Below are 22,392 nucleotides of genomic sequence, written 5' to 3'. Positions count from 1 at the left end.
TCACTGTTGACTTTGTTAGCACATTACTGGCGAGTGCTTTGCTTTATTTCCTTGAGACATGAGATACACGTGTTGCGTGCGGGAAGCCTTGCCTTCACTACGTCCAGTTATGTCCGGTACGTCCTGTTCTGCAATCAGGATTTATAAACTTTATTATAACTTTATGGGACATTGCTGGGGGTCAGGGAATTATTTTGTTCAGTGTTTTTGGCTGTAAATGTTCTGTGCTGCACTTTGTGGCGGCCTTGGTTGTACAATGCGCTATATTAAATAAATTTTGTTCTTGTGAGCGTATTGGATGATTGTGTTCATCTTGTATCAGGGACCCATGTGAGAGCAGCGGTTCTAATAGCGAGACAAGTTTGGTACAGAGCTGGCTATTCCAAAAAGGGGGCAGAGCATAAGGGAAGAGCATCCACTACCTGTAAGTGTGTACTGTATATAAAACCATATACTGTGTATTTCCACCAACCTTTTTTAGATATTTTTCCAAGCTTTTCTTTGAAAAGTGCTTCCAGTTTCACTCTCAGTTCTGAGACAGATGCTTTCACAAATTCTAAAGAGGACTGTGGATCCACAGTGATGCTGGGGAGGTCTCCAGGTGACACAGAGAGAGGGGCAGAAAATGGCTGACAGCTCTAAAGAAAGAGATTACAGAGAGGGTAATATATCAATCACCGTTCTTAGAGTTCATTTTGTTTACTGTTCTGTCTTCATGTCTTCATGTCTCCCTGTCTATCTGTCAATCAGTTCCTCTGTCTCAGTCTTCCAGTGTCATAGGGAGAAGTCAGGAGCAGCTTTGTGTGAGATACACCGGCCTAGAGAACCAAACAATCAAAACTGATTCCTGTGGAGATGTCAGTAGTAGGTAGTTGTACATGTGTAACACACTACACCATTTATATCAGTGTACATACTACAGACTGGCAGACACCCAGTGGTGTTACCTGGAGGAAATGGATGTGATCCTCTGTGTGTGAAAGCTGCTCCAGCTCAGCATCTCTCCTCCTCAGCTCAGCAATCTCCTGCTCCAGTTGCTTCAGGAGTCCTTCAGCCTGACTCACTGTAGCCTTTTCCTGATCTTTGATCAGCTCTTTCACCTCAGAGCGCCTTCTCTCAATGGAGCGGATCAGCTCAGTAAAGATCCTCTCACTGTCCTCCACTGCTGCCTGTGCAGAGCGCTGTTAGGAGACACAGAGAGAAGAGGGCTGTACATTTTAACTAGGCCTTTCACTCAGCTCTTACTGGGACCCCAGACAGCCTGTTCTCCACAGTGTGGCTCAGTGGGATTGAGCCCCACAAGGGCTGGAAAGTGGCTCAACACTGGGCTCCGCACTGGCTGACTGGAGGAAAGCCCTGACTGAGCCCTGAAATGGCTCTTCCAGCAGCCAGTTGTTGTCTTCTCCTCTGGTCAGTACCCACCGTGAGCGACTCCACAGCCTGTCTCAGATCCTGCAGCTACTTCTCTCTCTCCTGGATTCTCTGCTGGAATTACCTCCGTGTCTCTCCCAGCTGCTTCTGCAAAGAAATTGATTCCTCTACTTAAACTATATTGCACTGATTTCATATCTTTCAAATAATACTGCCTCATTAAACACTGAAACACAACAGTTAACAACTAACATTTATGACATATTGCCAGTCAGTGTGTAGAACTCTACTGGTCTTACAGTTAAAGCTTCTAAACTGTATGAGTGAACCAGCTGCTCCAGCTGTGTTTGATTCCCATTCAGGGAGTGAATAGGGATGAGGGGTGTGACCAGAGCTGCCACAGAGAGCTGGCCTGTGTTCACTTCCTGCTCTTACTGCTGTATCACTCTGAACTTCAGACCTGAAATTCGTGTCCTTGTTCAGCTCACTATTTACATAAACACAAATATATTGACAGACATTTGATAAGCAGTTTGATAAATAATTAACAGTTAAGTGTAGTTACAGGGATGTTTTTTGTTTGTTTCATTTCAAACCTCTTGTAATTCAGATTTGAAATACAGGTCCTCTCTCATTACAACCAGTATTAGGGCTGCCAGTAAAGAGCTCCAGTCCTTACCTGTTTCTCAGTCCTTTCTGCTGTAGCTGAGACTGTATCGTGGCCTCTGTGTTCATCCATTGTACACAGATAACAGATACACTGCTGATCAGTACGACAGTAAACCTCCATCACTTTGTCATGATGAGAGCAAATCATCTCCTCTAGTTGTCTGCTGGCTTTGATCAATTTGTGCTGCTTAAAGGCAGGAAATTCGTAGTGAGGCTGAATGTGATTTTCGCAGTAAGAGGCCAGACACACCAGGCAGCACTTGATGGCTTTGCATTTTCTCTCAGTGCAGAAATCACACGCCATGTCTCCAGGTCCAGCGTAACAGTGAGCAGGAGGAGCAACTGTCTTCTTCAGTTTCTCCACCACTTCAGCCAGCATGGTGTTTCTACCCAGAACAGGCCTTGGGGTGAAGATCTGTCTGCACTGGGGACAGCTGTAGACACCAGTATGATCATCCTGATCCCAGCAGCCCTTAATACAGTCCATACAGTAACTGTGTCCACAGGGAATAGCCACCGGATCCTTCAGTAGATCCAAACAGATTGAACAGCTGAACTGGTCCTGGCACACCGAGATACTTGCCTCCGCCATTTTCCTGCCACACGCTGACAGAGACTGAGTTTAGTTTCATTTCACTGAAACTGCGTGTGTGTGTGAGAGAAAGAGAGAGTGACAGATAGGGAGACTTCTTGGTTCTTCCCACAGCTGCAGAAGGTGTGGCTTATGAGGCTGCAGGCTGGGAGTTACTGCAATGTGTGTGGCCGTGGTGGCGGTACCTGAAAGAGATTGAAATGACACTGTTGCTGAAGATAGATGCTTGGATTAGGTGAAAGCGATTTTTAATGTGAATTGTGGACACTTCCCCTTCACATCATACATGTTAAGTTACACGTCATATATGTAGGGGTAAAGGTCACTTCTTAGACTCATTGCCTTACAACCCCCTTGGCTCAGTCATGCCTGTATATTACATATAATTGATCACAGTGTTTTAGTATTCATGCCTTACCCTGTTGATGTATTCTGCCAGACTTCCATTATAATTTGGGAGGGTTCAAAGAGGAGTCTAATCGTCTCATTTTTTTCTAAATTGTTGCATTCATTTCAGCTAAGTACTTCTAAATACTGTGTTAATAAAGGTATACAGCAAAGCCTGCTTGTGCAGTGAAGTGACTTCTTGATTAATTTGTTAAATCCATGTGCTCCGTTTTATATAATGATTCTTTGCCAGAAATCTATTAGCCATGTCTGATGCCTTGCTCGGTCCACCCAGATATTCTCCCCATATTCCTGGAACTTGATATTGTGATTCGCGGGGATGTAGAAATTCAGGCAAATCGTCTTCTCCAGTCATCACTACAGGTGCTATTCTCTACAAAAATGCTGACGTAAAGTGTCCCCTCTCCCGCAAACTTGCAGAAGTCGGTGACCAGGATGCGTATGTAGCGGATGCGGGAATGGCATTTGAAAACTATCTTTATTGAAGACGATATCTTTCTGCCCACTTCTTTAGACGAAGAGGCCTCCTCTTCGACCCCGATTTACTGCACCATCTCCCCCGGACGCATCTTGTCCACGCTGTAGTACACGCGGAGTTTGTTTTACAAAATAACATCTCTTTTTTCTTGGGGGGGGGTTGGGGGGGAGCCGTGTACAATCTGACTGACTTTAACATTACCATTCTCACTGTTTTGCAAACTGTCCTGCAGATAAGTGGTGGAGAATTCAGTGAAAGATGCTCCCGATTCTCTCAAGTTGTTTGATCTTCTCGGGTCCTAAAACGTGCAGGTAACTGCATTTGGCAATTTTCTGTGAGGGAGAGCCTATATTGGTAGAATGTTTTCAGGGAGGAATCCAGCACCCGGGTGTGAGAGAGGGAGTGTGTGGATTTGCCTGGTTGAGATGGGCAAACTGTATGGGTTAGAGGTTCTTATATATTGCAGTGTATATGAGAAATGGATGCAGTGTAGAAAGGAAATGAGAACAGATTTTCCCCTTGGTTCACAAGAATGAAAAGATTTTTTATTGAGCACCTCACATTTATTCTCAGTTACATTTTATCATGCATGTGCAAAATTCAAAATAAAGATCAAGTACAAAGGTGTTTGCAAATTAAGCTAGATATTGGCTTAGATTGTAGATGCGATTTTTTTTTCCCCCAGAGGTTTCTGTTAGCCATGTCTGACGCCATGCTCGTCCTCCCAGATACTCGCCCCGTATTTCTGGAACCTGATGTTGTGGTTTCTCGGTCACGATGAAGGACCTGTCGCTGGGGACGTGGAAATTCAGGCAGATCGTCTTCTCCCATTCGTCGCTGCAGCTACAGCTCTCCACACAAAACACTTGCGTAAAGTGTCCCCTCTCCCGCAAACTTGCAGAAGTCGGCGACGGGATGCGTATGTAGCGGATGAGGGAATCGCGTTTGAAAACCATCTTTGTTGACGACGATATCTTTCCCGCTCCACTTCTTTAGACGAAGAGGCCCCCAGTTCGGCCCCGATTTCCTGCACTATCTCATCCAGACGCATCTTGTCCACGCTGTAGTACAAGCGGATGGGCTTCCCCGTGGCGTTGGCCACGTGGGTGTTGGAGCGGGAGACTTCACTTCCCATGACAGATTTGGGGTAACAAAATCTGCGGACAAAATACAAAGAATGTGCAAGGACAGGTCTGGCGCTGCAGGCTCTGCATAAACAGACATCTGAGCGCACCTCAGCACATGGCAGCGCCTCTTGACTGGGCCGTGCACCGAGTGACACCTGCGTATCAGTAAAATGGCTCCCTTTGGCAGCACATACAGTACCAGTCAAAAGTGAGAACACAATCAAAACTATGGTCATGTTGCAGTGACCAAAAAGTGTTATAAACAAATAAAAACTACCTTACATTTTTGATTTTTCAAAGTAGCCAAAATATATATTTTTATATAAATTCATACATAGGCATCAACATCACTTTTACTATGTCTGTAGATAAAAATGTCTTTGAATGCATGCTTCCCATTATATTAATCAGGTGTGTCCAAACTTTTGACGAGTACTGTATTTAACTTGAGCCTTTGGAAAGTTACTAGTCCAACATTGAACATTTATTGTAGTATGGTATGGTCTCTCACTTACTAAAAGTAAAGCATGGCAATAAAATTAAGCTTTAGGTTAAATCAGTCATTTAAAAGAAAGAAAAAAAAAAGACTTAAAAAGTCTCAATCTGGGTTTTCCAACAATGCGAGGTGAAAGTTAGAGTTCATTCTAAAAATGTCCATTTGGGAATCATTACGTCATAACATGACATGAGGCTTTGTGGGGAACATCTGGACAGCTTCTACTACCTACTTACTGCAAAGAGATCAGCTGTCACCTCTTTGCAGTAAGTAACAGTAAAAAAACAAGTGTTCTCCATATGGGGACCCTATAAGTAAAGTGCACACAGTATTGGGTGGCTCTGCGTGTGTGTGTCTGTGCATGCGCATTTGCATTGATGTGTTCATTTGCATGAGCTCTGAAAAACTGCTTGCATGTGCAGTTCCAGTTCTGCACTGAGGAACGGGGAAAGAGGGGCCTCAGGGGTGGGTGTGGCTGTCAGCTTGCTGGAATGACAGCAGGCATGCCTAGACAATGCCTCCACATTCCACATCGGGGGGAGATGGGGACATTAACAATTACATTGCTGTGTTCTGAGCAAATCGATAGAATAAAGCACCACCACAACCACTGGGGTGGTAGTGAAGCACAGTGATAATGAGCAGGACTCTAAATAGATAACGTGTAAAACTGTAACCTCTGTAATTCTCTCTGGATAAGAGTGTCTGCTGACAGTAATGTAAATCAATGAAACTATTAATACGGAAATGAAACGCAGTGGGATATATTGAGAAATGTGCAATTAAAGTACACTGAGGAGAATATTAATGGCTTTTATACATGTTGCGCATGCTGGTGTAGACAGTTTGGGATGTTCACACTTTGTCAGCATTCGAGATACATGCCAAGAGCAGAGAGGCGGGTTTGAAACCATATTTAGGTGCTGTGTGCATGCATTCCTGCTTTGGCAAGGTGGGGATAGAGCTGAACATAAGCTAGCTAACTAAATTAACCTCAGAATTTGATTATCAGGCTTTTTTTCAGACAGATCAACATAAAAAATGCACTGCAGAGGGAAAAGATGAAGCATCTGAAACAGAAAATACATCAAAGGCAAAAGCAGTATCAATCAGAGGTGGACACCCCGGCTTCAGAAAGTAAAAGTCCTACCATGTATTTGTTCTAGACATTCAGTAAACAGAGTGATTTCACTAATTAGCTCCTCTGCCTGGCTGAAGAGTTGTGCTGGTCAATTCAGCTGGTGTAGTGCATGGGTGGAACAAACACGTGGCAGGACTTTTACTTTCTGAAACTGGGGTTTTCCACCTCTGGTATCAACACATATCATCCAATCCAGAGATGGGCAAAATTCATTACCAATTTCAGAGTTACAACTGCACAGGTGTGCTTCAATGACCCAGTGGTGAGAGATGTATTTCATATTGTCAACAGCACTACAACTATAACAAAATTAAAAGAATAGCGCTATAAGTGCTACCAGCTTTTCAGCCCACACGCCTGGGTTAAGTGTAGAGGAGGACTCACCTAGTGTCGTGGTGTGGCTTTCCTCAGGAGAGCTTTGCAGCATTACCTTTTGAAGTGCACAGAAACAGGAGGTGAACTGAACTGAGCAAGAGAGACAGAGAGCAGGAGAGTCTGAGTCTGAACCCTCAAACTGGAACAAACTGCCCGATTCTGTGATGGCGTCACAATGCCACAGGCAGGGGTGGACAGTAACGAAGTACATTTACTTGAGTACTGTACTTAAGTACATTTTTCGAGTATCTGTACTTTACTTGAGTATTAATTTTTTTGGAAATTTATGACCTTTACTCCACTACATTTAAAAGACAAATATTGTGCTACTTTTGACTCCACTACATTTCTATGAAAGTTCCCGTAACTTGTTACTTTGAAGCATAGCTTTGAAGTCAGCGGATGAATTTTCTTTTCTAAAATGCGATAGGCCACACGCTGTGTTGGTCACAGGAGAAAAACCAATCACAGTAAACTGCTCCTACGCTGTCAGTCAAATTGCTTGCTGCATTTTTTTGAACAGTTCAATTTGGACTTGGCGGTGGTAATGATGGATACAGCAGATAAAGATGACGATTCCTCACCAGAGCACCCATGGCCATTGAAATTGACTAAAATTCTCTGTTAATTTCGTCGATGCAAAATTTGACAAAAATATGCTCTGATTATATTATTTAATGGTGTATTCTCCCACTCAATTTTTTGGGTAGGAGAATCATTACTGGTGGGCTACATCATTAATGCTAGCTAGCTGTGGAAGAAATAGCTTGATCACTGTCTAGTTGCCAAACTTTTCTAGCTGAGCTGTACAGCTACAACAAAACATTTCGCCCTACAATGTTAAGCAAAATTCGGCAGGTTTACTACTTAGCTAGCTAGCTATGCACCAAACAACTCAGACGTGCCACAGAACCACTGTGCATGTGAGCTGGCATGCTATTTGCATCATCCGGTCGTCATTTTCAGATGGATTACAGCCTGTTCATTTAATTTTCTATGTACAGGTCATTAATTTGTATTATTTTTGTTTCTATTGGGGAAAACTATTACACTACATTTCCCGTATCCCGCCATAGCGGTATGTACGTACAATCCCGGTATTTTTTACGGGCAAACCGTATAGGTTGACATCTCTAGTTCGGTTTTATGACTGGCTTGACATTAACACCCTAGTTATCTATGTGTATAAAAAATAAAATAAAATAATGAAAACGACGATGGCTGTCCTTTTGTCGATTCAATTGTGTTTCTACAGACATTTATATAGTCTTTGTAGCATGTTCTACAAGCTTTGCATTCTACAGGTTCTACAAGCAAGTCTGCATTCAGTAGGTTGTTTCAGAGTCATTGGTTCTGTAAATGCATTGTGGCAACAATACAACAATGCGTTGAAATTAAAAAGAAAATACTGTTGAATACTTGAGTATTTTTAAAAGCAAGTACTCCAGTACTTCAACTCAAGTAAAAATTTGACTGAACAACTTTCACTTGTGTTGGAGTAATTTTACCAGGAGTATCTATACCTTGACTCAAGTAATGGAGCTGTGTTCTTTGTCCACCTCTGCACATAGGGAACCATATATTGCAGGTTCTGTGTCTGGGAGGGAGAGACCACAGTGACCACCGTCAGCCCAGCAATTCACTGTCTATTCTGACTGAAAGAAACCACAGTAAACACGGCCAGCTCTGTGATTCAAGGTCTATAGAAACAGAGCGCAACGCGTCATCACAGGGAAAACCACGGCCCTCATGGGAGAAAACATTCCACGAAGTTGAAAGAGAGTAAATGGGAAATTGTGGGACACCGCGTCTTTAAACAGTTTTAACATAAAATGTCAACACCAGCCTATTTCAGTACCCTTCTGCTCAAAGAAAGGGCCAGATATATAGAGAAACCAAGTCTGACTGGACTCCCCAAGTGTCCCTTTTAGCCTAGTGGTCCCCAAAATCAGTGTGGAAAAATGACCCCACAAAGTGAGCAGCCGTCACTTATTTTGACTTGTACCATCACCTGATCGAATCAGGCTAAGCTAGTCAATATTGTCATCTCGATAGCTAACGTTAGCTAACGTGTGATCAAAATGCTCAAGTCTATAGCCCTCTATTAGGCTACATATTATTAGCAGTACTATTACAATTACCCTCGTTTTGTATCAACCTGAATCAATGTCGTATGAACTTGCCATATTGTCATGTAAGATCAAATGCTCAAGTCTAAATGAAATATAAATTGCAGTTACACTTGAGGCATAAAGACTTTGGCTGGCTTCGAGTGGTACGGCAAGAACTAAAGGCTAATACCTTTATTAATCAATATTGTCCCAATCAGTTAGAAGCTCCAAATATAGGTGCAAGCAGCGATACAGGGGCCAAGCACAATGAGGGCCTGTTTTGCAATAAGGCAGACATTGAAACAATTAAGTGTGCTAAACTTGGCATGACTGAGGGAATCAGAAGAAGAAAGAATTATGATTTTAGACCATGCAATTCAAAAGATATGTTAAAATATAAGTATAATACAAATTATATGCAATATATGTTTTATAGCGCCACCTAGTGGTCGAACGCCACTAAAACACTTGGGCACCCTCAGGGCATAGCTGCAAACAGAGGCACCCAATTGGTGTCAGTACACAAAAGCACTGCTTAGATATGACCTCACTACCTGTCTGGCGTCTTCACTGTTGACTTTGTTAGCGCATTACTACCGAGTGCTTTCCATAAGCAAAAAAATCATGGATCACGTTTGTGTGGCATGCTCTCAATATGCTCTCACTCAATTTTCATGAATTGGAGAAAATTTGTGGGAGGAGTAGTGAAAAGACTGTCCGCCATTTTGAATGTTAATGAAAACAACCAAATATGGTGGAAATGAAAATTTTACATCTCTTCATCTTGATATGACTCAAGGAATCAAAAGAAAGAATCATAATTCTAAGCTAAAGACATCTAAAGTTATGAGCAGGAATTCAATTGTTTTAGTTATAGCGCTACCTAGGGGTGATATGACACAAAACTTCTTGGACACTCTCAGGACTGTGTAGGAAGTCCATATACCAAGTTAGGTGTGAAGACACAAAAGCATTGCCGAGATATGACCTCACGTCCTGTTTGGCGTCTTCACTGTTGACTTTGTTAGCACATTACTGGCGAGTGCTTTGCTTTATTTCCTTGAGACATGAGATACACGTGTTGCGTGCGGGAAGCCTTGCCTTCACTACGTCCAGTTATGTCCGGTACGTCCTGTTCTGCAATCAGGATTTATAAACTTTATTATAACTTTATGGGACATTGCTGGGGGTCAGGGAATTATTTTGTTCAGTGTTTTTGGCTGTAAATGTTCTGTGCTGCACTTTGTGGCGGCCTTGGTTGTACAATGCGCTATATTAAATAAATTTTGTTCTTGTGAGCGTATTGGATGATTGTGTTCATCTTGTATCAGGGACCCATGTGAGAGCAGCGGTTCTAATAGCGAGACAAGTTTGGTACAGAGCTGGCTATTCCAAAAAGGGGGCAGAGCATAAGGGAAGAGCATCCACTACCTGTAAGTGTGTACTGTATATAAAACCATATACTGTGTATTTCCACCACCTTTTTTAGATATTTTTCCAAGCTTTTCTTTGAAAAGTGCTTCCAGTTTCACTCTCAGTTCTGAGACAGATGCTTTCACAAATTCTAAAGAGGACTGTGGATCCACAGTGATGCTGGGGAGGTCTCCAGGTGACACAGAGAGAGGGGCAGAAAATGGCTGACAGCTCTAAAGAAAGAGATTACAGAGAGGGTAATATATCAATCACCGTTCTTAGAGTTCATTTTGTTTACTGTTCTGTCTTCATGTCTTCATGTCTCCCTGTCTATCTGTCAATCAGTTCCTCTGTCTCAGTCTTCCAATGTCATAGGGAGAAGTCAGGAGCAGCTTTGTGTGAGATACACCGGCCTAGAGAACCAAACAATCAAAACTGATTCCTGTGGAGATGTCAGTAATAGGTAGTTGTACATGTGTAACACACTACACCATTTATATCAGTGTACATACTACAGACTGGCAGACACCCAGTGGTGTTACCTGGAGGAAATGGATGTGATCCTCTGTGTGTGAAAGCTGCTCCAGCTCAGCATCTCTCCTCCTCAGCTCAGCAATCTCCTGCTCCAGTTGCTTCAGGAGTCCTTCAGCCTGACTCACTGTAGCCTTTTCCTGATCTTTGATCAGCTCTTTCACCTCAGAGCGCCTTCTCTCAATGGAGAGGATCAGCTCAGTAAAGATCCTCTCACTGTCCTCCACTGCTGCCTGTGCAGAGCGCTGTTAGGAGACACAGAGAGAAGAGGGCTGTACATTTTAACTAGGCCTTTCACTCAGCTCTTACTGGGACCCCAGACAGCCTGTTCTCCACAGTGTGGCTCAGTGGGATTGAGCCCCACAAGGGCTGGAAAGTGGCTCAACACTGGGCTCCGCACTGGCTGACTGGAGGAAAGCCCTGACTGAGCCCTGAAATGGCTCTTCCAGCAGCCAGTTGTTGTCTTCTCCTCTGGTCAGTACCCACCGTGAGCGACTCCACAGCCTGTCTCAGATCCTGCAGCTACTTCTCTCTCTCCTGGATTCTCTGCTGGAATTACCTCCGTGTCTCTCCCAGCTGCTTCTGCAAAGAAATTGATTCCTCTACTTAAACTATATTGCACTGATTTCATATCTTTCAAATAATACTGCCTCATTAACACTGAAACACAACAGTTAACAACTAACATTTATGACATATTGCCAGTCAGTGTGTAGAACTCTACTGGTCTTACAGTTAAAGCTTCTAAACTGTATGAGTGAACCAGCTGCTCCAGCTGTGTTGATTCCCATTCAGGGAGTGAATAGGGATGAGGGGTGTGACCAGAGCTGCCACAGAGAGCTGGCCTGTGTTCACTTCCTGCTCTTACTGCTGTATCACTCTGAACTTCAGACCTGAAATTCGTGTCCTTGTTCAGCTCACTATTTACATAAACACAAATATATTGACAGACATTTGATAAGCAGTTTGATAAATAATTAACAGTTAAGTGTAGTTACAGGGATGTTTTTTGTTTGTTTCATTTCAAAACCTCTTGTAATTCAGATTTGAAATACAGGTCCTCTCTCATTACAACCAGTATTAGGGCTGCCAGTAAAGAGCTCCAGTCCTTACCTGTTTCTCAGTCCTTTCTGCTGTAGCTGAGACTGTATCGTGGCCTCTGTGTTCATCCATTGTACACAGATAACAGATACACTGCTGATCAGTACGACAGTAAACCTCCATCACTTTGTCATGATGAGAGCAAATCATCTCCTCTAGTTGTCTGCTGGCTTTGATCAATTTGTGCTGCTTAAAGGCAGGAAATTCGTAGTGAGGCTGAATGTGATTTTCGCAGTAAGAGGCCAGACACACCAGGCAGCACTTGATGGCTTTGCATTTTCTCTCAGTGCAGAAATCACACGCCATGTCTCCAGGTCCAGCGTAACAGTGAGCAGGAGGAGCAACTGTCTTCTTCAGTTTCTCCACCACTTCAGCCAGCATGGTGTTTCTACCCAGAACAGGCCTTGGGGTGAAGATCTGTCTGCACTGGGGACAGCTGTAGACACCAGTATGATCATCCTGATCCCAGCAGCCCTTAATACAGTCCATACAGTAACTGTGTCCACAGGGAATAGCCACCGGATCCTTCAGTAGATCCAAACAGATTGAACAGCTGAACTGGTCCTGGCACACCGAGATACTTGCCTCCGCCATTTTCCTGCCACACGCTGACAGAGACTGAGTTTAGTTTCATTTCACTGAAACTGCGTGTGTGTGAGAGAAAGAGAGAGTGACAGATAGGGAGACTTCTTGGTTCTTCCCACAGCTGCAGAAGGTGTGGCTTATGAGGCTGCAGGCTGGGAGTTACTGCAATGTGTGTGGCCGTGGTGGCGGTACCTGAAAGAGATTGAAATGACACTGTTGCTGAAGATAGATGCTTGGATTAGGTGAAAGCGATTTTTAATGTGAATTGTGGACACTTCCCCTTCACATCATACATGTTAAGTTACACGTCATATATGTAGGGGTAAAGGTCACTTCTTAGACTCATTGCCTTACAACCCCCTTGGCTCAGTCATGCCTGTATATTACATATAATTGATCACAGTGTTTTAGTATTCATGCCTTACCCTGTTGATGTATTCTGCCAGACTTCCATTATAATTTGGGAGGGTCAAAGAGGAGTCTAATCGTCTCATTTTTTTCTAAATTGTTGCATTCATTTCAGCTAAGTACTTCTAAATACTGTGTTAATAAAGGTATACAGCAAAGCCTGCTTGTGCAGTGAAGTGACTTCTTGATTAATTTGTTAAATCCATGTGCTCCGTTTTATATAATGATTCTTTGCCAGAAATCTATTAGCCATGTCTGATGCCTTGCTCGTCCACCCAGATATTCTCCCCATATTCCTGGAACTTGATATTGTGATTCGCGGGGATGTAGAAATTCAGGCAAATCGTCTTCTCCCAGTCATCACTACAGGTGCTATTCTCTACAAAAATGCTGACGTAAAGTGTCCCCTCTCCCGCAAACTTGCAGAAGTCGGTGACCAGGATGCGTATGTAGCGGATGCGGGAATGGCATTTGAAAACATCTTTATTGAAGACGATATCTTTCTGCCCACTTCTTTAGACGAAGAGGCCTCCTCTTCGACCCCGATTTACTGCACCATCTCCCCCGGACGCATCTTGTCCACGCTGTAGTACACGCGGAGTTTGTTTTACAAAATAACATCTCTTTTTTCTTGGGGGGGGGGGGGGGAGCCGTGTACAATCTGACTGACTTTAACATTACCATTCTCACTGTTTTGCAAACTGTCCTGCAGATAAGTGGTGGAGAATTCAGTGAAAGATGCTCCCGATTCTCTCAAGTTGTTTGATCTTCTCGGGTCCTAAAACGTGCAGGTAACTGCATTTGGCATTTTCTGTGAGGGAGAGCCTATATTGGTAGAATGTTTCAGGGAGGAATCCAGCACCCGGGTGTGAGAGAGGGAGTGTGTGGATTTGCCTGGTTTGAGATGGGCAACTGTATGGGTTAGAGGTTCTTATATATTGCAGTGTATATGAGAAATGGATGCAGTGTAGAAAGGAAATGAGAACAGATTTTCCCTTGGTTTCACAAGAATGAAAAGATTTTTTATTGAGCACCTCACATTTATTTCTCAGTTACATTTTATCATGCATGTGCAAAATTCAAAATAAAGATCAAGTACAAAGGTGTTTGCAAATTAAGCTAGATATTGGCTTAGATTGTAGATACGATTTTTTCCCCCCAGAGGTTTCTGTTAGCCATGTCTGACGCCATGCTCGTCCTCCCAGATACTCGCCCCGTATTTCTGGAACCTGATGTTGTGGTTCTCGGTCACGATGAAGGACCTGTCGCTGGGGACGTGGAAATTCAGGCAGATCGTCTTCTCCCATTCGTCGCTGCAGCTACAGCTCTCCGCAAAAACACTTGCGTAAAGTGTCCCCTCTCCCGCAAACTTGCAGAAGTCGGCGACCGGGATGCGTATGTAGCGGATGAGGGAATCGCGTTTGAAAACCATCTTTGTTGACGACGATATCTTTCCGCTCACTTCTTTAGACGAAGAGGCCCCCAGTTCGGCCCCGATTTCCTGCACTATCTCATCCAGACGCATCTTGTCCACGCTGTAGTACAAGCGGATGGGCTTCCCCGTGGCGTTGGCCACGTGGGTGTTGGAGCGGGAGACTTCACTTCCCATGACAGATTTGGGGTAACAAAATCTGCGGACAAAATACAAAGAATGTGCAAGGACAGGTCTGGCGCTGCAGGCTCTGCATAAACAGACATCTGAGCGCACCTCAGCACATGGCAGCGCCTCTTGACTGGGCCGTGCACCGAGTGACACCTGCGTATCAGTAAAATGGCTCCCTTTGGCAGCACATACAGTACCAGTCAAAAGTGAGAACACAATCAAAACTATGGTCATGTTGCAGTGACCAAAAAGTGTTATAAACAAATAAAAACTACCTTACATTTTTGATTTTTCAAAGTAGCCAAAATATATATTTTTATATAAATTCATACATAGGCATCAACATCACTTTTACTATGTCTGTAGATAAAAATGTCTTTGAATGCATGCTTCCCATTATATTAATCAGGTGTGTCCAAACTTTTGACGAGTACTGTATTTAACTTGAGCCTTTGGAAAGTTACTAGTCCAACATTGAACATTTATTGTAGTATGGTATGGTCTCTCACTTACTAAAAGTAAAGCATGGCAATAAAATTAAGCTTTAGGTTAAATCAGTCATTTAAAAGAAAGAAAAAAAAAAGACTTAAAAAGTCTCAATCTGGGTTTTCCAACAATGCGAGGTGAAAGTTAGAGTTCATTCTAAAAATGTCCATTTGGGAATCATTACGTCATAACATGACATGAGGCTTTGTGGGGAACATCTGGACAGCTTCTACTACCTAACTTACTGCAAAGAGATCAGCTGTCACCTCTTTACAGTAAGTAACAGTAAAAAAACAAGTGTTCTCCATATGGGGACCCTATAAGTAAAGTGCACACAGTATTGGGTGGCTCTGCGTGTGTGTGTCTGTGCATGCGCATTTGCATTGATGTGTTCATTTGCATGAGCTCTGAAAAACTGCTTGCATGTGCAGTTCCAGTTCTGCACTGAGGAACGGGGAAACAGGGGCCTCAGGGGGGTGTGGCTGTCAGCTTGCTGGAATGACAGCAGGCATGCCTAGACAATGCCTCCACATTCCACATCGGGGGGAGATGGGGACATTAACAATTACATTGCTGTGTTCTGAGCAAATCGATAGAATAAAGCACCACCACAACCACTGGGGTGGTAGTGAAGCACAGTGATAATGAGCAGGACTCTAAATAGATAACGTGTAAAACTGTAACCTCTGTAATTCTCTCTGGATAAGAGTGTCTGCTGACAGTAATGTAAATCAATGAAACTATTAATACGGAAATGAAACGCAGTGGGATATATTGAGAAATGTGCAATTAAAGTACACTGAGGAGAATATTAATGGCTTTTATACATGTTGCGCATGCTGGTGTAGACAGTTTGGGATGTTCACACTTTGTCAGCATTCGAGATACATGCCAAGAGCAGAGAGCGGGTTTGAAACCATATTTAGGTGCTGTGTGCATGCATTCCTGCTTTGGCAAGGTGGGGATAGAGCTGAACATAAGCTAGCTAACTAAATTAACCTCAGAATTTGATTATCAGGCTTTTTTTCAGACAGATCAACATAAAAAATGCACTGCAGAGGGAAAAGATGAAGCATCTGAAACAGAAAATACATCAAAGGCAAAAGCAGTATCAATCAGAGGTGGACACCCCGGCTTCAGAAAGTAAAAGTCCTACCATGTATTTGTTCTAGACATTCAGTAAACAGAGTGATTTCACTAATTAGCTCCTCTGCCTGGCTGAAGAGTTGTGCTGGTCAATTCAGCTGGTGTAGTGCATGGGTGGAACAAACACGTGGCAGGACTTTTACTTTCTGAAACTGGGGTTTTCCACCTCTGGTATCAACACATATCATCCAATCCAGAGATGGGCAAAATTCATTACCAATTTCAGAGTTACAACTGCACAGGTGTGCTTCAATGACCCAGTGGTGAGAGATGTATTTCATATTGTCAACAGCACTACAAACTATAACAAATTAAAAGAATAGCGCTATAAGTGCTACCAGCTTTTCAGCCCAACGCCTGGGTTAAGTGTAGAGGAGGACTCACCTAGTGTCGTGGTGTGGCTATTCCTCAGGAGAGCTTTGCAGCATTACCTTTTGAAGTGCACAGAAACAGGAGGTGAACTGAAGCTGAGCAAGAGAGACAGAGAGCAGGAGACTGAGTCTGAACCCTCCAAACTGGAACAAACTGCCCGATTCTGTGATGGCGTCACAATGCCACAGGCAGGGTGTGGACTAGTAACGAAGTACATTTACTTGAGTACTGTACTTAAGTACATTTTCGAGTATCTGTACTTTACTTGAGTATTAATTTTTTTGGAAATTTATGACCTTTACTCCACTACATTTAAAAGACAAATATTGTGCTACTTTTGACTCCACTACATTTCTATGAAAGTTCCCGTAACTTGTTACTTTGAAGCATAGCTTTGAAGTCAGCGGATGAATTTTCTTTTCTAAAATGCGATAGGCCACACGCTGTGTTCGTCACAGGAGAAAAACCAATCACAGTAAACTGCTCCTACGCTGTCAGTCAAATTGCTTGCTGCATTTTTTTTGAACAGTTCAATTTGGACTTGGCGGTGGTAATGATGGATACAGCAGATAAAGATGACGATTCCTCACCAGAGCACCCATGGCCATTGAAATTGACTAAAATTCTCTGTTAATTTCGTCGATGCAAAATTTGACAAAAATATGCTCTGATTATATTATTTAATGGTGTATTCTCCCACTCAATTTTTTGGGTAGGAGAATCATTACTGGTGGGCTACATCATTAATGCTAGCTAGCTGTGGAAGAAATAGCTTGATCACTGTCTAGTTGCCAAACTTTTCTAGCTGAGCTGTACAGCTACAACAAACCATTTCGCCCCTACAATGTTAAGCAAAATTCGGCAGGTTTACTACTTAGCTAGCTAGCTATGCACCAAACAACTCAGACGTGCCACAGAACCACTGTGCATGTGAGCTGGCATGCTATTTGCATCATCCGGTCGTCATTTTCAGATGGATTACAGCCTGTTCATTTAATTTTCTATGTACAGGTCATTAATTTGTATTATTTTTGTTTCTATTGGGGAAAACTATTACACTACATTTCCCCGTATCCCGCATAGCGGTATGTACGTACAATCCCGGTATTTTTTTACGGGCAAACCGTATAGGTTGACATCTCTAGTTCGGTTTTTTGACTGGCTTGACATTAACACCCTAGTTATCTATGTGTATAAAAAATAAAATAAAATAATGAAAACGACGATGGCTGTCCTTTTGTCGATTCAATTGTGTTTCTACAGACATTATATAGTCTTTGTAGCATGTTCTACAAGCTTTGCATTCTACAGGTTCTACAAGCAAGTCTGCATTCAGTAGGTTGTTTCAGAGTCATTGGTTCTGTAAATGCATTGTGGCAACAATACAACAATGCGTTGAATTAAAAAGAAAATACTGTTGAATACTTGAGTATTTTTAAAAGCAAGTACTCCAGTACTTCAACTCAAGTAAAAATTTGACTGAACAACTTTCACTTGTGTTGGAGTATATTTTACCAGGAGTATCTATACCTTGACTCAAGTAATGGAGCTGTGTTCTTTGTCCACCTCTGCCACATAGGGAACCATATATTGCAGGTTCTGTGTCTGGGAGGGAGAGACCACAGTGACCACCGTCAGCCCAGCAATTCACTGTCTATTCTGACTGAAAGAAACCACAGTAAACACGGCCAGCTCTGTGATTCAAGGTCTATAGAAACAGAGCGCAACGCGTCATCACAGGGAAAACCACGGCCCTCATGGGAGAAAACATTCCACGAAGTTGAAAGAGAGTAAATGGGAAATTGTGGGACACCGCGTCTTTAAACAGTTTTAACATAAAATGTCAACACCAGCCTATTTCAGTACCCTTCTGCTCAAAGAAAGGGCCAGATATATAGAGAAACCAAGTCTGACTGGACTCCCCAAGTGTCCCTTTTAGCCTAGTGGTCCCCAAAATCAGTGTGGAAAAATGACCCCACAAAGTGAGCAGCCGTCACTTATTTTGACTTGTACCATCACCTGATCGAATCAGGCTAAGCTAGTCAATATTGTCATCTCGATAGCTAACGTTAGCTAACGTGTGATCAAAATGCTCAAGTCTATAGCCCTCTATTAGGCTACATATTATTAGCAGTACTATTACAATTACCCTCGTTTTGTATCAACCTGAATCAATGTCGTATGAACTTGCCATATTGTCATGTAAGATCAAATGCTCAAGTCTAAATGAAATATAAATTGCAGTTACACTTGAGGCATAAAGACTTTGGCTGGCTTCGAGTAGGTACGGCAAGAACTAAAGGCTAATACCTTTATTAATCAATATTGTCCCAATCAGTTAGAAGCTCCAAATATAGGTGCAAGCAGCGATACAGGGGCCAAGCACAATGAGGGCCTGTTTTGCAATAAGGCAGACATTGAAACAATTAAGTGTGCTAAACTTGGCATGACTGAGGGAATCAGAAGAAGAAAGAATTATGATTTTAGACCATGCAATTCAAAAGATATGTTAAAATATAAGTATAATACAAATTATATGCAATATATGTTTATAGCGCCACCTAGTGGTCGAACGCCACTAAAACAACTTGGGCACCCTCAGGGCATAGCTGCAAACAGAGGCACCCAATTTGGTGTCAGTACACAAAAGCACTGCTTAGATATGACCTCACTACCTGTCTGGCGTCTTCACTGTTGACTTTGTTAGCGCATTACTACCGAGTGCTTTCCATAAGCAAAAAAATCATGGATCACGTTGTGTGGCATGCTCTCAATATGCTCTCACTCAATTTTCATGAATATTGGAGAAAATTTGTGGGAGGAGTAGTGAAAAGACTGTCCGCCATTTTGAATGTTAATGAAAACAACCAAATATGGTGGAAATGAAAATTTTACATCTCTTCATCTTGATATGACTCAAGGAATCAAAAGAAAGAATCATAATTCTAAGCTAAAGACATCTAAAGTTATGAGCAGGAATTCAATTGTTTTAGTTATAGCGCTACCTAGGGGTGATATGACACAAAACTTCTTGGACACTCTCAGGACTGTGTAGGAAGTCCATATACCAAGTTAGGTGTGAAGACACAAAAGCATTGCCGAGATATGACCTCACGTCCTGTTTGGCGTCTTCACTGTTGACTTTGTTAGCACATTACTGGCGAGTGCTTTGCTTTATTTCCTTGAGACATGAGATACACGTGTTGCGTGCGGGAAGCCTTGCCTTCACTACGTCCAGTTATGTCCGGTACGTCCTGTTCTGCAATCAGGATTTATAAACTTTATTATAACTTTATGGGACATTGCTGGGGGTCAGGGAATTATTTTGTTCAGTGTTTTTGGCTGTAAATGTTCTGTGCTGCACTTTGTGGCGGCCTTGGTTGTACAATGCGCTATATTAAATAAATTTTGTTCTTGTGAGCGTATTGGATGATTGTGTTCATCTTGTATCAGGGACCCATGTGAGAGCAGCGGTTCTAATAGCGAGACAAGTTTGGTACAGAGCTGGCTATTCCAAAAAGGGGGCAGAGCATAAGGGAAGAGCATCCACTACCTGTAAGTGTGTACTGTATATAAAACCATATACTGTGTATTTCCACCAACCTTTTTTAGATATTTTTCCAAGCTTTTCTTTGAAAAGTGCTTCCAGTTTCACTCTCAGTTCTGAGACAGATGCTTTCACAAATTCTAAAGAGGACTGTGGATCCACAGTGATGCTGGGGAGGTCTCCAGGTGACACAGAGAGAGGGGCAGAAAATGGCTGACAGCTCTAAAGAAAGAGATTACAGAGAGGGTAATATATCAATCACCGTTCTTAGAGTTCATTTTGTTTACTGTTCTGTCTTCATGTCTTCATGTCTCCCTGTCTATCTGTCAATCAGTTCCTCTGTCTCAGTCTTCCAGTGTCATAGGGAGAAGTCAGGAGCAGCTTTGTGTGAGATACACCGGCCTAGAGAACCAAACAATCAAAACTGATTCCTGTGGAGATGTCAGTAGTAGGTAGTTGTACATGTGTAACACACTACACCATTTATATCAGTGTACATACTACAGACTGGCAGACACCCAGTGGTGTTACCTGGAGGAAATGGATGTGATCCTCTGTGTGTGAAAGCTGCTCCAGCTCAGCATCTCTCCTCCTCAGCTCAGCAATCTCCTGCTCCAGTTGCTTCAGGAGTCCTTCAGCCTGACTCACTGTAGCCTTTTCCTGATCTTTGATCAGCTCTTTCACCTCAGAGCGCCTTCTCTCAATGGAGCGGATCAGCTCAGTAAAGATCCTCTCACTGTCCTCCACTGCTGCCTGTGCAGAGCGCTGTTAGGAGACACAGAGAGAAGAGGGCTGTACATTTTAACTAGGCCTTTCACTCAGCTCTTACTGGGACCCCAGACAGCCTGTTCTCCACAGTGTGGCTCAGTGGGATTGAGCCCCACAAGGGCTGGAAAGTGGCTCAACACTGGGCTCCGCACTGGCTGACTGGAGGAAAGCCCTGACTGAGCCCTGAAATGGCTCTTCCAGCAGCCAGTTGTTGTCTTCTCCTCTGGTCAGTACCCACCGTGAGCGACTCCACAGCCTGTCTCAGATCCTGCAGCTACTTCTCTCTCTCCTGGATTCTCTGCTGGAATTACCTCCGTGTCTCTCCCAGCTGCTTCTGCAAAGAAATTGATTCCTCTACTTAAACTATATTGCACTGATTTCATATCTTTCAAATAATACTGCCTCATTAACACTGAAACACAACAGTTAACAACTAACATTTATGACATATTGCCAGTCAGTGTATAGAACTCTACTGGTCTTACAGTTAAAGCTTCTAAACTGTATGAGTGAACCAGCTGCTCCAGCTGTGTTGATTCCCATTCAGGGAGTGAATAGGGATGAGGGGTGTGACCAGAGCTGCCACAGAGAGCTGGCCTGTGTTCACTTCCTGCTCTTACTGCTGTATCACTCTGAACTTCAGACCTGAAATTCGTGTCCTTGTTCAGCTCACTATTTACATAAACACAAATATATTGACAGACATTTGATAAGCAGTTTGATAAATAATTAACAGTTAAGTGTAGTTACAGGGATGTTTTTTGTTTGTTTCATTTCAAAACCTCTTGTAATTCAGATTTGAAATACAGGTCCTCTCTCATTACAACCAGTATTAGGGCTGCCAGTAAAGAGCTCCAGTCCTTACCTGTTTCTCAGTCCTTTCTGCCGTAGCTGAGACTGTATCGTGGCCTCTGTGTTCATCCATTGTACACAGATAACAGATACACTGCTGATCAGTACGACAGTAAACCTCCATCACTTTGTCATGATGAGAGCAAATCATCTCCTCTAGTTGTCTGCTGGCTTTGATCAATTTGTGCTGCTTAAAGGCAGGAAATTCGCAGTGAGGCTGAATGTGATTTTCGCAGTAAGAGGCCAGACACACCAGGCAGCACTTGATGGCTTTGCATTTTCTCTCAGTGCAGAAATCACACGCCATGTCTCCAGGTCCAGCGTAACAGTGAGCAGGAGGAGCAACTGTCTTCTTCAGTTTCTCCACCACTTCAGCCAACATGGTGTTTCTACCCAGAACAGGCCTTGGGGTGAAGATCTGTCTGCACTGGGGACAGCTGTAGACACCAGTATGATCATCCTGATCCCAGCAGCCCTTAATACAGTCCATACAGTAACTGTGTCCACAGGGAATAGCCACCGGATCCTTCAGTAGATCCAAATAGATTGAACAGCTGAACTGGTCCTGGCACACTGAGATACTTGCCTCCGCCATTTTCCTGCCACACGCTGACAGAGACTGAGTTTAGTTTCATTTCACTGAAACTGCGTGTGTGTGCGAGAGAAAGAGAGAGTGACAGATAGGGAGACTTCTTGGTTCTTCCCACAGCTGCAGAAGGTGTGGCTTATGAGGCTGCAGGCTGGGAGTTACTGCAATGTGTGTGGCCGTGGTGGCGGTACCTGAAAGAGATTGAAATGACACTGTTGCTGAA

The 22,392-nt window shown here is 43.1% G+C and overlaps 1 protein-coding gene and 2 pseudogenes across 1 annotated transcript; all 3 read right to left on the bottom strand.

Moving 5' to 3' along the window:
• Positions 1–972: 972 nt before the first annotated feature.
• On the bottom strand, positions 973–2,671 carry LOC118770274 (E3 ubiquitin/ISG15 ligase TRIM25-like). Its single transcript, XM_036517849.1, has 3 exons — positions 2,051–2,671; positions 1,423–1,518; positions 973–1,181 (listed from the first exon to the last, which is right to left on the bottom strand). Exons 1-2 carry the CDS (start codon positions 2,630–2,632, stop codon positions 1,492–1,494), a joined length of 609 nt encoding a protein of 202 aa, XP_036373742.1. The 5' UTR covers positions 2,633–2,671; the 3' UTR covers positions 973–1,181; positions 1,423–1,491.
• A 6,575-nt stretch (positions 2,672–9,246) lies between these two features.
• Positions 9,247–12,446, bottom strand: LOC118770904 (annotated as a pseudogene).
• Positions 12,447–16,449: 4,003 nt separating this feature from the next.
• Positions 16,450–22,190, bottom strand: LOC118770198 (annotated as a pseudogene).
• Between the last annotated feature and the right edge of the window lie 202 nt (positions 22,191–22,392).

Source organism: Megalops cyprinoides, chromosome 2 (genome assembly GCF_013368585.1).
Source record: "Megalops cyprinoides isolate fMegCyp1 chromosome 2, fMegCyp1.pri, whole genome shotgun sequence".
Lineage (NCBI taxonomy): Eukaryota > Metazoa > Chordata > Actinopteri > Elopiformes > Megalopidae > Megalops > Megalops cyprinoides.
Note: the sequence above shows the minus strand (reverse complement) of the source record. Positions and strands in the feature narration are given on the sequence as shown.